The sequence below is a fragment of the Plecotus auritus genome (genome assembly GCF_963455305.1).
Source record: "Plecotus auritus genome assembly, chromosome: 4".
Classification (NCBI taxonomy): Eukaryota; Metazoa; Chordata; class Mammalia; order Chiroptera; family Vespertilionidae; genus Plecotus; species Plecotus auritus.
In genome coordinates this window covers 25,728,925-25,745,660 of record NC_137775.1, presented here as the reverse complement: position 1 = coordinate 25,745,660, position 16,736 = coordinate 25,728,925, and the positions used below count along the sequence as shown (strand labels likewise).

General features: G+C 40.9%; 1 protein-coding gene across 1 annotated transcript; it reads left to right on the top strand.

The window, feature by feature from the left end:
- Positions 1-816: 816 nt before the first annotated feature.
- MTFR2 (mitochondrial fission regulator 2) lies at positions 817-16,006 on the top strand. The gene is made up of 8 exons (XM_080663801.1): positions 817-1,079; positions 1,662-1,778; positions 4,576-4,680; positions 5,369-5,481; positions 6,638-6,870; positions 9,225-9,579; positions 13,418-13,607; positions 15,139-16,006. Exons 2-8 carry the CDS (start codon positions 1,716-1,718, stop codon positions 15,172-15,174), a joined length of 1,095 nt encoding a protein of 364 aa, XP_080519927.1. The 5' UTR covers positions 817-1,079; positions 1,662-1,715; the 3' UTR covers positions 15,175-16,006.
- Positions 16,007-16,736: the final 730 nt, after the last annotated feature.

The following is a 16,736-nucleotide window of genomic DNA, read 5'->3' as shown; positions in this document are numbered from 1 at the left end:
CTCTGAGAAAGCCTCTCTCCGGTCTCCACTAGAAGATAAGGACCTTACCTGTCTAGCCCATCATTGCAATTCCCCGTGCACAGTTGATCTTAGGTTGTCATATAACTAATTCATCCCTCGCTAAAGTACGAGAAGAGAAAGCTGTTGTCTCTTATGAAGCCAGTAACCTCAGATCAGAATTGAAAATTGGAATATCACCTCTCATGACTTAGTGATCACTTTGCCATCCACGGCGAGGCCAGGTCAGTGTCCATCCCGTATGTGGCAGCCTGGATAACCAGGAGCGTTTCGTGAACGAACATTCTAGGTACTGTCAAGCTGCAGATCTCTCGAGGACAGTGCTAAGTTCCTGCTAGTCCCATAAGCCTATGTTCACTCATTGAACGAATAAATGATCAAACAATAAAAGGCCAGCGACTTTGGAGAGTGGCCCCATTTTCGGTCTGGGGGTAGGGGTGACAAAGATTTTTCTGCGCAGATCTGTGTGGAGCAGGAACTTCGGATCGCGGACCTGGCTCAAGGCTCCCATAATGATTCCATAACGGCCGGGTGTAGACACCCGTATTGGACAGCACCGGGAACCAAAACCGCGTCACGCGCGTCCCTTTGCAGCCTGCCCCGCCCACCAGCTGCTTATGGTTTCTATTGGTTGTTTCGCGGAAAGCCCGCCCTCTTAAAAAAAGAAAAATCCTAGTAGTCTGTCCAAGTAACAGTAACCTGATTGGTTATCGTACAACCAATCACAAGCAGCAATCTTCAGCCTTGTCCAATCATATCGGGCGCAAGTCACTGCCCGCGGAGTTTGATTTTGGTCCAGGGACGCGGAAGTAGCGGGACCGGGGAGCAGGTGGAGTTACCCAGGCTGAGGGAGGACCGGGGACCCAGACCCGGGTGGCTGGGGGCGTTGTTACCGCCGGTGGCCCTCAGGCCGAGGCGCACGGGCGGACACGGGTCTGAGCGTTCCTGAGCCAGCTCGAGCGCTCGTCGGGCTTAGGCGACTGAGGATTCCGAGGCTGTGTTCCTGAACGACCGCACCTCGGTGTTCCCGAGTTGGCCGGGAGGCTCGGCTTGGGAGGAAGGTGAGCGAGGCGACTCTCTGGTTGGGAGAGCCCCCAAGGACTTACGCGGCCAGAGCGTGGGAGCAACCGGGCGCTAGTCTCGGCCAGTTACATACTAGTTGGGTGACTAAGTGAAGTCACCGATTTGGGGTTCACGTTCCTTTTCTTTAAAATGAGCGAGGAGGGATGGGTGGTACTGCACCTTATGTCGGCTCCCTGCCTGCTTTCAAGGGTGGGCTGAACACATCCCCCCCGAATCCGTCCACAGCTGTCAGATCGGAGGGAGCTTCTCTGCCCCAACCACCCCGAAGGCTTCTCTGCTAAGTGTCCACTCTATTGCTGATTGATACTTATTAGGCTTAAACACCCTATGAACTTGTAATGCAATTTAACTGCTAAGCTGAAGTTTCCTTTACCAAGCCTTCCCCAATTCCCATTCCCTCTCTCTTTGACGTCCTTCAAAATGATGCTGGCCTGAAGAGATTAGTTGATGGTGTAATGTGTAATGATAGGACTTCCAGTTTATTTCATACAATTTATATGGCAACTATTTATTTGTCAAGAGTAATATTCTCTAATTTTTTTTTTTTTTTTTGGCTGAAGGTATCAAGAAACTGATAATGTTTCCTTGAATTTGCTTCTGTGTTCGCTTCATCAATGTCTTTCATATTGAATATCTTAAGAGAGATACTGGAATATTTCGGTGTTCCCATGGACCAGGTAAACGTTTTTTAATGGATTTGAATGAACCTGTTGTATTTGTTCTTGGGTCTCATTTTGAAAATGATTGATATGTAAACATTTAAGGTGAAATAGGTGCGGCTACGGTGAGTTTGCAATAGTTTACCTTTGATAGTTTGATTTTAAAAAGGGATAAGATTATTAGGAACCTATTTACCTGATGGGTCAAATGCCAACAAAAGATGCAAACAAACAAAATATAGACATGACCTTCATGGAATTCCTTTTATTGCATAGGTAAATTACATTTCTAATCATCTAATCATTTTGTTAAGGTAAATGGCAAGTTATAGCTCAAAATATTCAGAATAAGTCAGAAGGAGAGAGGATGACTTAAGTCTGAGAATGAAAAGCAAATCCAGTTTTGTCTACTTACTGAGCATCTACTACATCTAAGACAATATACTTAGTTCGGCATGTGATACAGAATAGCAATACATGTTTCTTGTTTTTATGGTGTTTAAAAATATGAGGACTAGCCAACATTGCAGATAAGTATAACACAAGACTGAATATAAGACACAAATAGTAGGGGTTTATAGAACAGACTATTTGGTATGTGAATTAGAAGAGAGTATCGAGGATAATTTCAAGATTTTAAGTAAAAGAAAGTTGAAGAATGATCGTGTCATTCTTGTAAATAGGCAACTCAGTATGAGGAACTAGTTTGAGTAGGGAGATAAGGTCAGCCAGATGTGCTGTTAGAATAGACAAGTACAGATATCCTGCAGATAATGGGATAAATGTTCCTAGAATGTAGGAAAGAAAAGACTTGATTCAGATTTGGAATTATCTATGTTATTTTGAGATTTGACCTGATGGCCTTTAACGACATAATGGAAGATGTCATTGAAGCATTCTGAATTTCAGAAATAGTGATGTTGAAGATAACGAGGACTGAGTAATACTTGAAGATTTATCATTCTGTTATTGGTGCCTTTATGGATTTCAGCAGGTGGGGAATGGCAGCCATATTATAGTAGTTGGATATGCAACTGAGGAAGGGTGGTGGCATCAGCAATCTTCTTTCGAGAAGTTTGTAAAAAGAAATCAAGAGAGGCCATCAACTTGAAGGGGCAGCAGGAATGAATAGTTTTTTTTTCAGTGTTAGAAGTAACTTCATCATGTTTGCACGCACTGGGGAAGACCCTTATAGACAGGAAAATATTTAAGATACAAATGAGAGTGATTGAGCAATGCTCTGAAAAAGTACTTGGGCAGAGCCTATAAATAAATAAGCCTTGGACAGAAGCTGGACAATCAAGAGTAGAATAAAAGTGAGAGATGGTGGGGAGATTTTGAATGGAGAGGAGTGAAAATTGAGCTATATCAAATCATTTTATCCTCGATTTTATCAGTAATAGGAGAGGTGAGACCACTTGTAGGTGATGAAAGTACTGGTGTTGGGGATTTCAGAGATGGGCGATTACTTTGGGCCACACAGAGAACATGTTATGAAGGGGTTGCAGAATACTTGTGCAGAGTAATCTTTGTAAATATTGTTGTAGTGGGGGTAGTTTATCCATTAGTAATATGAGAACACATATCAAAAGGATAAGCCATTTTTGAGAGCATATCACTGAAACAACTTGAAAATCCCTGCTTGGTATGAAAGTTAGGTCAAAATGAGGGGCCCTGGCCAGATGGCTTAGTTGGTTGGAGCATCTTCTCAATATGCCAAGGCTGTAGGTTTGATCCCCAGGCAGGGCACATACAAGAATCAACCAAAGAATGCATAAATAAGTGAAACAACAAATCAATGTTTCTCTCTCTCTCTCTCATCAATCAGTTAAAAAAAAAAAAAAAAAAAAAAAAAAGGAGATCATCTTGTACACCAAAAAGTTATGGGTTCCATCCCCGGTCCGGGCACATATAGGAGCAACCCATTGATGATGTCTCTCTCTCTCTATCTATCTCTGTCTCTTTCTTTTTCTCCCTCCCTTCCTACCTCTCTGAAATCAGTAAACATATCCTCAGGTGAGGATTAAAAAAAAATGAGGGTTCTAGATCAGGAATGGAAGAAGGAGGTGAAATCATAAAAATGATGAAGATGGTCATGGCAATGAAGGAATGAGAGTTAGGAGGGTAGAAGTTTGTCAGGATGGAAATTGCAGAGTAAGATATGAAGGTACCATTCAAGTGAATCAAGAATAAGGTGACTATTTATGTGTAGTACGTAGCTCTCACTGTAGTGAAGCCTCTAGGCCTGTGGTTCTTAGCGAGGGCACACATGAGTGGTAGCAGGACACTTTAAATATAATTGCTCAGGTTGGCAGAGATTCTAGTGTTAATAGCTCTGGTATCTATATCCTCTAGGCCACACTGCTCACTGTGGACGCCACTGGCCAGGTATCACCTTTAATTGCTTGAAATGTCTGAATTGAGATCTGGTTTGGTGTAATTCTTTGAAGACAAGACTTTGAGAACACCATTCTGTATTTTCTTTCTTCATTTTATTTTTTAAAATATATTTTATTGATTTTTCAACAGAGAGGAAGGGAGAGGGATGGAGAGTTCGAAACATCGATGAGAGAGAAACATCGATCAGCTGCCTCCTGCACAACCCCACTGGGGATGCTGCAACCGAGGTACATGTCCTTGACCGGAATCGAACCTGGGACCCTTCAGTCCGCAGCCGACGCTCTATCCACTGAGCCAAACCGGTTAGGGCTGTATTTTCTTTTAAAAAAATAAATGTGATTGCATCTTTTACATTAGATATATAAACATACTTAAAATAGAGTACTTTTTAAAACAACGCTTTATGTTTCAATAGGTTTTGCAGATTTGGGGAAACAAAGGTTATGGATCAGCTCGGAGTATTGTTCGTATTATTGGGAAAATTCTTCCTTTAGAAGCCTGTCGCAGGCCTGATTTTGAGGTATGTCAGTGAACACGCAATGTTTAATCACTATGTATAAAATAATCCTAGGTAACCCAAAGGATACAGGATAGAACAAAAGAATAAATATTTTCTGCAAAAACTTTTATTCCTGGAAACAAGTCATTTCACATATGTTTTTGTGTTTTTTTGTTTTTTGTTTTTTTTTTTTAATATATTTTATTGATATTTTACAGAGAGGAAAGGAGAGGGATAGAAAGCCAGAAACATCGATGAGAGAGAAACATCGATCAGCTGCCTCCTGCACACCTCCCACTGGGGATGTGCCCGCAGCCAAGGTACATGCCCTTGACCGGAATCGAACCCGGGACCCTTCAGTCTGCAGGCCGACGCTCTATCCACTGAGCCAAACCGGTTTCGGCAGTTTTTGTGTTTATTTCTTTAAATAATTACATTCAAAGGTGGGCAGGTGCAAAGCAATACCAAGTATTTTATTCTTCTAGTTTGTGATTTATGATAGATGACGTTACTAGGGGAGAGAATATTGCTACACGTGTAGACTTTGGAATACTATTTTCCTCAGTATTTTTTCTTACTAATAGGTGCATGGTTTTCTATTGAATATCCCTTTTCCCTCTTGGATTTTTAACTTATTTAATTTCCATGGCATGTGTCTCCGCCCCACTCTCTACAGAGCTCTGACTTTGTTTTCCTTTTTTTCTTTTAGCTGATCCCACTCTTGAACTCTGTAGACTCTGGTAACTGTGGCTCTGTAGTTCCATCCTTTGCTGATATTTTGTGTGTGGCAAATGATGAAGAATCCATTTATCTCAGATTTCGGTAAATGTATATACTTATCTTGGAAGGTGGGGTATGGGCTGTAATCTGAATTCTTGGACGTGTTCAAGTTCAGACTCAGTGGGCCTTTTTGTTTTGTCTGTCTCTCTGCTGCGTTGTGTCCAACTAATATTTTCCTAATAAGGATGACTGCTTGTTCCTCATGTTTAGCCAGTTTTTCTTACTAAACATTTAAATCTAACATCAGGCCTAGGATGGAATGATATTAAAACAGTATCACAGTCACTATGTTTATATTTATGAGAAAGCTATTTCCTATACTAGGTAACTAGATTTATTTTATTTCATATATTCATTCAAAATTTACCTACTTCTTACAGGCAATGATGTTAAACATTATTTCAACATTTGTGTTTTCTTCTAGGGAATACTAGCATGGGTTAGTATATTCAGATGCAGGCTATAAGCACAACCAGGGTCAATTATTGAAATACTATGACTAAATATTTGACATGTCAAACTGGTTTATCAATTTTCAAAAAATTAGAATACCATAAATTTACTCTTAACATTGTACTGAATATAAGGCCTTTAAGTACTGTGTATTCAGAACACAGAATTTCTAAATAAAACAACTTGTCGTGTGTTTAAAGTGAATAGGCAGAACAGTTACAGAATAATTATTTTTGTTTTACAGTCTAAAAGCAGGGCTTGTTCCTTCGTTCATTGACCACTTATTGGTCACCTATTAAAGGTTAATTTCTGTTCTACATACTGAGAATACACAGTTACATAAGATGTTGTGTTTGTCCCCAGTGAGTCTAGAGCAGTGGTCGGCAAACTACGGCTCACTAGCCACATGCAGCTCTTTGGCCCCTTGAGTGTGGCTCTTCCACGAAATACCATGGCCTGGGCGAGTCTATTTTGAAGAAGTGGCGTTAGAAGAAGTTTAAGTTTAAAAAATTTGGCTCTCAAAAGAAATTTCAATCGTACTGTTGATATTTGGCTCTGTTGACTAATGAGTTTGCCGACCACTGGTCTAGAGATAAGTCATGGGATAAAGAGAGCTACTCTGATTTTGTCTTGGTGTGTGTATTCCTCTTGGACTGAAATAATTTATTCCTTTTGGAAAATTTCCCTCCCTTCCCCCTTCCTCTCCCCCTCTTCATCCCCATTTCTTCCTTCTTTCCACCCACAGAAATGGTATATGGAAAAATGAGGAAGAGGAGACTGAGGTTTTCCATCCTTTGCAACTAGTTCAGGATCCACACTCACCTTGTCTAAGACATAACAAACCAATGAAAAGTTCTCAGCCTGTAAACGAAGCTGCAATTAAAAAAATAGCTGCCCTTGAAGAGGAGCTAACTTCTCTTCGTTCTCAGATTGCTGCAATTGTGCAAATGCAGGAACTGAAAAACAGTACTTATTCTGGTAAGTAACATTGGATTTTTGTTTCAGGTAGAAGATACTCACCTAGTATTTAAGTCAGTACAGTTCTGAATAAGAATGCTTGGTGTTTATGTATTTTATGAATGTCATCCTATCTAATAAAGAGGGAATATGCTAATTGACTGTCATACCCTCACAAAGATGGTGGACCCACAACCAATAAGGAGGGAATATGCTAATTGACTGTCACGCCCTCAAAGATGACGGCACCCACAGCCACAAGATGACGGTACCCAGTCCCCTCAGCCCCACTGGGGTGGCAGGCACATGGCACGGCCAGGCCTTCCCCCAGGAGGGTCCAGCCACTCCGTGCGCCTGCTTCTGGAGTCCCCCCAGTCCCCTCAGCCCCACAGCTGCCCAGGGCTGGCCCGAGGTACAGGCAAGCCTAGGTTGGCGGCTCCCCAGCCACCCAGGGCCGGCCCAAGGCACAGGTAACCAGGGCCGGCCGAGGCTTGCGCTGCCAGCAGTGGCGGCAGCAGAGGTGTGATGGGGGCATCGCCTTCCCCTGATCGCTGGGTCGCCTCCCGCCCCTGAGGGCTCCCAGACTATGAGAGCGGGCAGTCCGGGCTGAGGGACCCCTCCCTCCAGTGCATGAATTTTCATGCACCGGGCCTCTAGTTAAATATAAAAAGATGTTGGCTACATAAAAATGTTTTGTTTGATGTTTATTTAGAATAAATTAAGACACATATGGCTCTGGCTGGTTGCCTCAGTGGATTGGAGGGTCATCCTGTACACCAAAAGGTTGCTCACGGTCAGGACATATACGTAGGTTGCGGGTTTGATCCCTAGTTGGGGCCCATCCGTGAGGCAACTGATCGATGTTTCTTCTCTTTCTGCCCCACTTCCTCTCTCTCAAATCAGTAAAAACATGTCTTCAGGTGAGGATTAAAAAAAAAAGACATTCATATTGAGGGAGATAGTTTTGGTTTAAAGAAGAGCTAACTATACAGCAGTAGATAGTAGTTTTGTACTGAAAGCCTGTTTTCTAAGTAAACTTTTCTAAATCTTCAGAAAAGCATTGGAAATTTAAGAGGAAGAATACATTAATTTGAAAGATTTGAGGTTTCATAGATTTGTAGTTTGAAGTTACTGCTGCTATATTTCACCTAGTTAGGGAAATAATGTTCTCTAGATGATCCTTTTCTAAACTTTTAGAGACAAAACTTGCTTTAACCTATAGACATACACACATAGTATATAAAGATGTACATACACACACACACACACACATAATTTATATTAATGTAACATGTACATTATACTATAAATATACATATATAAATATATAAATAATATATAGATATTACATAATGTGTAATAATAAAAATGAGATGTAAATACACATTTTTTAGCAATCATGTGATACAGCCTTTTAGGAGCAAATCTCTTGTGAAAAAGTTAAGTACAACAGTCCCCCCTTTTCCAAGGGGAGTACGTTCCAAAACTCCCAGAGGATGCCTGAAACCACGGTTATTCCTGAACCCTATATATACTGTGCTTTTTCCGATAAATATATACCTTTTCACTTAAAGGAAGCACTTCCGGGTTTCCCTTTGGCATATCCGAATTGCCAGCATCATTACTGTTTTGCTTTGGGGCCAATATAAAGTAAATTAAGGGGTACTTGAACACAAGCATTGTGACACCTCGGCAGTCGATCTGATAACCCAGACAGCTCCTGAGTGAGTGATGGGTGGGGAGTGTGTGCAGTGTGGAGATGCTGGATGAAGGGATGATGATTCATGACCTGGGGGAGCCAGAGTGGGACAACGCAAGGTTTCATCATGCTACTTAGAATGGCACTCAATTTAAAACTTATGAGTTGTTTATTTCTGGAATTTCCATTTGATGTTTTTGGACCAAGGTTGACTTTGGGTAACAAACCATGGAAAGTGAAAATGGATAAGGAAGACTACTGTACTCTAATCATCCTTAAGCTCTTGCCTAAAATATATGCTTGGGTGTTTATCATAGAGATACCATTCTGAGTATTTCTACTATAAGTTCTTGATCATGTTTTAGCTTTTTAAAATAGAGGATGAAATTTAGATTGTATGTGAATTACTGAAAAAGCACTTTTTATTTTCTCTTTGAAGTGTTTCTTCCTATTCCCACTTTTAAGGGCCAGCACAGAGAATCTTAACTGGATTAAAAGTAAATTTCCTGTTTGGTTTGACTCTAACAGAAATGCCTAAGCAGATGGGTTTGCTTCTCCTTTCTGGCCACATCATTATTTTAGCAGCATTACAGAAAATGTTTCTGTTTTGGTTTTGATTACTGTTATGTTGAAGAGAATTTTGCATGATTTTTCAACAGACTGCTTTATTTTCTAGGCTCCTTTGACTTCACTGATGGGGCTGGTGGTTTGGGACAAGTGCCATCATCCGGAACTACTCAACTGAATGTCAGACCAGATCCATTTTCAAGTTCAGTGCTTCCCGCTCCTCCTCCTCCACCCCCTCTGCCTCCTCAGTTTTCTTCTCTGCAGCCTCCATGTTCTCTTGTGCAGCCAGAATATACTCATATTTGTGACTCAGATAATACAGCAACTGAAATGAAAAAACAGCACCCAGGTGCTAGTAAGACCAATTATAATCGTCATTCAAAAAACCAGAAAAACAAAGATGTTCCAAACATGTTGGATGTTCTAAAGGATCTGAATAAGATTAAACTTCGTGCTATTGAACGGTATGTTGTGATAATTTGAGAAATGAACCAAAATTTTATCAAGAATGTTTTAAAAAATTATATTTATCAAACTAAACCTATATACATCTTTTATTCCCTTTCACCCAAAATACCCCTCCCAGAGAATCATTTTCAATTTTTTGACTCTTCTAGTGTATTAGCTCCATATTTTTGAAACAACATACTTTATATGCTGTTTCTTACTATTTTATTTGTATTTGCTTCCCACTGTTAAAGATTAGGAATATATTCTCATAAACATTCTACCCTCTCACACACAGGCACACATACACTTATTACATCTTCCCAGTATCGTTAACTCACAGTCTTTAGTCGGTATGTAGAACGTTGTTGATTTTGGTTTCTAGCTGTAGTTCTGAAACCTTAATTATCTGGTGATGTGGGACCCAAATACATGTATTACATAAACATTCACGTTTAAAAGTGAGACAATGAAAAGCTGATTGAAGGTGCTTTGAGGTGGAGTGTCAACGGGCGGGCTTTACAGTTTCGTGAATGAGGAGAGAACCTGATCACGTTGTTGGCCAGACCCCAGGCTTCGGTAGTTGTTTGTCTTTTCTTTGGGGCTTGAGTTTTCCTAGGAAGTTCTTCAGTCTCCTCCTTGGTCAGGAGAAATGGGAGTCACAGGGGCATGCCAGCCAGGTAGGAGTTTATCATTCTCTTTGTAGACTTTTTCTTAATACCTCTTTTCAGGATGGCAGCTCACCCCCACTCCATTTCCATCAGCTTTCCAGCTTTCAGCATTTTATTGCAATTCTTATCTACTCTTATCTTGTAATCTCTGACTTTTTGGTTCTACATCTTTTTTGTTTCTTTACTCTCATTTTAGTAGGATTTCACAGAGATCAGGCATGCTCACCTGGAAATCCCTCAGTGAGGTTTCTGAGGAGAAAGTAAATTTATTTTCTATATCATAGTGTTAGGAGAGATAAGGCATTTCATGCTTTTTAAAAAAATCCTCACCAGAGTACATACTGAGGGGGGGGAGGGTAGAAAGAGAGAGAGAGAAAGAAAGAAATAAAAAGAAAGAAAGAAAGAAAGAAAGAAAGAAAGAAAGAAAGAAAGAAAGAGAAGAGAAGAGAAGAGAAGAGAAGAGAAGAGAAGAGAAGAAAGAGAAGAGAAGAGAAGAGAAGAGAAGAGAAGAGAAGAGAAGAGAAGAGAAGAGAAGAGAAGAGAAAAGAAAGAAAGGAAGAAAGAGAAATATCGATTGGTTGTCCTCCACCCGCTCCCCAACCTGGAATCAAGTGGCAACCCTTCGGTGCACAGAATGACACTCAGCCACCTGAGCCCTCCGGCGGAGGTGTTTCTTCTCAGTGAGGCTATGATTTGGTCCCTGTCTGAAGCAGTGAGTACAAAGAAGACCTTATGTCTGTATGTACACACTTGATCTAACTGGATCACTAACTGGTATCGTTGGGCCCAGTCAGTGTAAAGTGGTGACTGTTCCCATCACTGGAGAAATGACTAAGGGGCCGGTACACTGCCTTCTACCCCCCTTCTCTCATGTTTCTGCAGCCGACTTGTATTGTGCGTTACTTCCACGTCGGAGGAAACTGCCATGTTTTCACAGATGGGCCGCCCATGCTCTCTGCCTTCCATGTTGTTGCTGTGAGTGAAGTGTCCTTGTTCATGTCCAGGTGCTCCTTGTGGTCGCTGGTTTCCCTTCTCTCTTCTCAAGGATTTTACTTAAAATGATCACTTCTGTCTTCTGCATTATCATTCTTTTCTTCTTTATTTTTTTCCTCTCCTCATGCCTCTTTCCCATTTTCAAACATGTATGCCCGCTGTTGTTATTGTTCTTCTTCCCTTTCTGATCTAAATTCTCGATGTCATCGATAGTCTATTTCCCTTTCTCACTGCCTTCTGCCCACTGTCACGTGGTGTCTGTTTCCATCACTGCAGGGAAAACAGCTCTTGTCAAGGTCACCGGTGATTCTGTGTTACTAAATTCAGTGGTCAGATCTTATTGCTCCTCTTGTCCACTTGACAGCATTTGATAGAGTCGGCGGTTCCCTCCTCCTCGAACACATTCTTTATGTGGCTTCAAGGAAATCTGACTTGATTTTCCTCTTCTCATTGTTCACTCCTTGCCCCCTTGCTTACTCTGCCTCTGAGCCTGGTCTCTAAAGGTTGGCATGCCCAAGCCTCAGCCCTCAGCCCCCTTCTCTTCTCCATCCACACTGTTTGCTTGGTGGTCTCATCTAGTCCTATGGCTTCCCATCCCAGCTGTGTGCTAATGGCTCTCATACTGACTTTTCCATCCCTGACCGCTCCTCTGAGCCCCGTGCCTTCGTGAAAGAATGCCTACTCGACATCTTCATTTGCCTGTCTTGCTGGTACCTCCAGCTGCACGTGTCCAGAACAGAGCTCTTTCCTCCTACCTGCTCCCTTCCCTCATCTTGAAAACCTCTTCTCCCTCAAGTCTTTTGTATATCAGTAAATGGCAACACCATCACCCAACTGCCCAGTCCACACATCTAGGAATCATCCTTGTTTTATTCTTTTCCTTTCTGTCCCATATAGCTCAAATTCCGTCAGTATATAGCTCAACTCTCTGTACCCTCATGATCCAGCTGCCACCCCCACCTACGCCACCATCTCATTCAACTTGGAGCCCTACAGTAGCCTCCTTACGGGTCTCTTGGTTTTCATTCTTGCCTCCTTAGCTCTTCTCCATATAGTAACCAGAGTGTTCCTTTAAGAATTGAAGTCAATCATGCCATTCCCTGTTTCAAACCTCTGGTGATTTTCCATGTGCTTAGAATAAAATACACTTTGTTGGGGCCTGTAAGTCCCGCCAGGATCCAGCTCTGGCTTCTCTCCAACATCAGGTCCTACTTCTTGTGGTACTCGCAGTACAGCAGCTAGTCCTGGTTCCTTTCTTCTTTCTCTCGCACCAAGCTCCGTCCTGATGAATCCACCAGCATTGACTCTTAAGCTGTCTGCTGGTCGTTTCCCTAAAGAGGCTTTTCCTGATCATCTCATCTGAAGTGCTTTTGCCTCGTCACTGTCACGGTGACCTGTGTATTTCATCCGTAGCACTCACTGCTGTGCCCAGTAATCTTGCTTACATATTCACTGATCAGCTGCCCCCAGATGTTCCCTGGGAGCAGGATACTGCTCTGCCCTCAAAATGGCCCAAGGACCCTGGTCCAATCGGCATTAAGTGAAGGTGGAGTGAACAGTGAGCCGAATGCTTTTCTTTTCATGAACTCTTCTTTAAAAGTTCTTAAATATTTTTTTAAAATTTCACCCTGAAACATTCGGTGATTTAAAATAAAGACCTTCAGCACAGAGATTTTTTTTTTTTTTTAAATATATTTTATTGATTTTTTACAGAGAGGAAGGAAGAGGGATAGAGAGTTAGAAACATCGATGAGAGAGAAACATCGATCAGCTGCCTCCTGCACACTCCCTACTGGGGATGTGCCCACAACCAAGTTACGTGCCCTTGACCGGAATCGAACCTGGGACCTTTCAGTCCGCAGGCCGACGCACTATCCACTGAGCCAAACCGGTTTTGGCCAGCACAGAGATTTTTGATAAGTCCTAGGCCAGTAGTCAGCAAACTCATTAGTCAACACAGTGGCAAACCGCGGCTCGTGAGCCGCATGTGGCTCGCAAGCCACAGTTTGCTGACCACTGTCCTAGGCCATAACAAGGTTGTGGTAGAGCCCCACTTGGTTTTCTGATTTGTGGTAAAAAATTTCACTCTCTTGACGTATTGGATTGTAATACATTATGCTTATATTTCTGCTATGCTTGTTAACAAGGAGCTTAAATTACATAAATTTTAATTAACTTTTTTAAAAAATAGGTCACCTGGAGGCAGACCCATTCATAAGAGGAAAAGACACAGTTCGCAGTGGGATCCAGTGTCTTTAATTTCCCAGGCACTGAAGCAGAAATTTGCGTTCCAAGAAGATGATTCCTTTGAGAAAGAAAATAGGTCTTGGGAGTCTTCTCCATTTTCTAGTCCAGAAACTTCAAGGCTGAGCTCTAATAATGTAAAGTAAATTTTTCAGTTTTTCTAAAGTGTATTATTTATGACATATCTTTGCCTTAAAGTTCTCTTAAAGTAACTATGCAGAATGGGCTACCCAAGCATGTCACACTTGTGGCCGGCATGCCGTGAGTTTGACGTGCTTGGGACACAATTATTTGTTGGTGCTGCTAATGTTTCTGTCTCTGTTAGCTTTTACATGCTCATTTTAGCTTTTAGCCTTCTATCAAGTTTTTGAAATAAAACATTTGATTTGAAAAATATGCGCACAAGTTTTAATGGTTCATCCCGGACAGCTGCTTGATTGATGTTGCTGGCTGCGGTGTGAACTGGGTGCCTGAAACTTTGGGAGGATCACAGAAAAGCAGTGCGATAGGTTCACACGAACCATAGTCACATGAGAATACTCCATTGTTTTCAGTCAAATGTAGACTTTGCATTGTTTAGTCAAATAGAATGTTAACTGTGCTTTTAAAACAAATGGGATCATTATCTATAGTGACAGTGCTTCTTGGTTGTTTAAAAGGGCCACACTATATTTCAAACACTTGACCCTTAAGCTTATTCCTTACTTGAAGTATCTTTTTAAAATTTAGGCTTAATTATAATTTTGAGGGTGTTTTTTTTTTTTCCATCTCATGATTTAGTTGAGATAGTACATAGGAATAACCCTTGGGAACAAGAAGCTTGTGGAAGAGGAGCAGAGTCTGAAGTTGGGTGGAGAGCATTCAGGGTGGCAGCCATCAACAGAGGGGATGGAAAAGCTAAGAAGCAGATAGTAATGCAGGGAGCATAGCAGAGTGGGGGGAAATTGTCCTACCATGTTCTAGCGTGAGTAGTCTGAGCAACTGTGTGTGTGCAATATCTGATGTTTATCATGTTGACTCAGAAAATTACATCCTTCACTCTAAGAAGACAAAAAAGTATATAGATTAGAACTATTATAATAATAATGCAAATGTGCCTACAAATAAATGCTTAACATTTGTATATAAATTTAGAACTTGCAAAGTACTTGTTTACTCATAGTATTCAATCTTCACAGCAATATCCTAAAAATACAAATAAAAAATCTCCAGTCTAATATTACCTACTTTACACATGAGAAAAATGAACCTCCTGGTGTTTAAGTAATCTGCCCATAACCCCACATCTGATTGTCAGAGCAGTGACTAGAACTTGCTTTATTAAAATTCTAGGATGTTCAAAATCTTCAGTTACCTAAGAAATTCGCGTGGGTAACTGAATATACTGAATAGAACATACTGTTTCCCAGCGACAGTGGATTAATGAGGTATTACAGAGTTGTCTCATACTGTTCACTGTTCTTAGCATTTTCTCTCCAGTCAACTAGAGCATCTTAGAGAAAGAGCATATCTTTTTGTCCAGTTTCAGGTGCAGTGCCTGACACATCGCCCACTCTCAATAACTTTATTGTTGAGTGAATTACACCTCAAGGGGTCATTTGGTGCTTGTAGTGCCATTTTTTTAAAACATTGGAATAAATTCTGTGTTAAACATTTGCTTTATTTCAGTTTGGGCATCACATTTCACAGTCAAAAGGACAGTGACCTAAAGGAAGAACCGACAAACACAAAAGGTGTCATGGCCAAGGCGTGAGCGACTAAGCTGTGTCTCTGCTTACACGAGAATTGCAGAGATACGCCAGCATGTCCTTCACTACATGTTAATCTTCTGTTAATGAAGTTAAAGGAAGTCTGTGTGCCGGGATATATTAGTGCAGAGGTCTGAAAAGTCTTGACTTTTAAGAATACCCGTCTCTGGTTTTGGAAGATCCAGCAGTTAACTGGTTACTGATGATAGGTATAATATTGATTTTTTTTTTCATGTATGTTAATGTTATTAAAGGCTGAATACACACTTGGAATGGTTTTTCTAAGAGCAAAGTAGTAACTGACTTAATGTTTCTCATTAGAGAACAGTACGGTCTCATTGTAAGGTAATAGAAACCATTTTAATGGATTAAGAAATTAATATAAGCTAAGTCTATATTGTATCACTCTGCAAATGATAGTATGTTTGAGTTTTTAAAAAACAATTTCTTAAAGCAATTATGACATCCTAATTTAAGAGCCTTTGAATCTTTTAAAAATTGGTAGTGATTTGGTTTATTTGACCTCCAGAAACTTGGGAGATTTTTAAAGAATGTAATTGTTTTACTCAGATAGTCATAGCTTGAGTCATATAGGTTGAGCATCCTAAAAATTCTTCCTGAAGGTGATAATTATTTTTTAGAAACTGATTTGATAAATGCTGGTATTTAAAGACTCTTTATACGTTTTGCCTATACTTACTATGTAAATACGTATGCCTATCTTTTTCTTTTGTTCCACATTACAGTTATACTCTGTTCCTTTGTAAATAAAATAAATGTACGTTTGTAACGTGGTTGTGTTTTGTAGCAATTCAAATTAATTTTTTTCTTACTTCTTTGTTTGGAAATCTGAACTTATTTTTTGAATGAGTTCTGTAGGTAATTAGAGCATTCCCCCCACCCCCCACCCCCAACGAAATAACTGCTTTTTATTTCCCAAGGTAGCTTGCATTTTTAATTTTATAGTTTTCTTATTTAAAAATGTATAAAGAACAACCCTTCCCCAACAACCAGCAGATACCCTTGGGAGATACCACTCTCAGCCAAGAGAAGTATATTTCTTGAGATAACTCAAGTTTTTTAATCATCACTCAACATGCTTATTGACTTTAGAGAGAGAAATACTGATGTGAGAGAGAAACATTGATTGGCTGCCTCCCGTACTCACACTGACCAGGGATTAAACCTGCAACCTAGATGTGTGCTCTGACCAGGATTTGAACCCACAACCCTTAGGTGTACAGGATGATGAAGTTCCAACCAACTGAGCCACACTGACCAGGGTGCTCAAGTTGATTTGGGGTGGGTGGGGGAGGGGGGTGAGGGAAGGCAGGGTGGCTTCTCTGTCTACTTCAGAATGAGTTTCCTGCAAAAGCACATTTCAGCACCACAATGCCACCAGGAATGAATTGATCATGGGGCCACCTCTGTTGAGAAGTATGACTTCTGGTGTCCTGGGACATGTGAGCTCAGGCCTTGAAATTCCGGATTGGCCTACATTTGGGCTCTTGGTTTGCC

Coding starts and splice junctions, on each gene's coding strand:
- MTFR2 (XM_080663801.1), top strand. CDS start 1,716: ATGTCTTTCATATTGAATATCTTAAGAGAGATACTGGAATATTTCGGT. Junction 6,871..9,224: donor GAAAAACAGTACTTATTCTG/GTAAGTAACATT, acceptor TTTATTTTCTAG/GCTCCTTTGACTTCACTGAT. Junction 13,608..15,138: donor CAAGGCTGAGCTCTAATAAT/GTAAAGTAAATT, acceptor GCTTTATTTCAG/TTTGGGCATCACATTTCACA.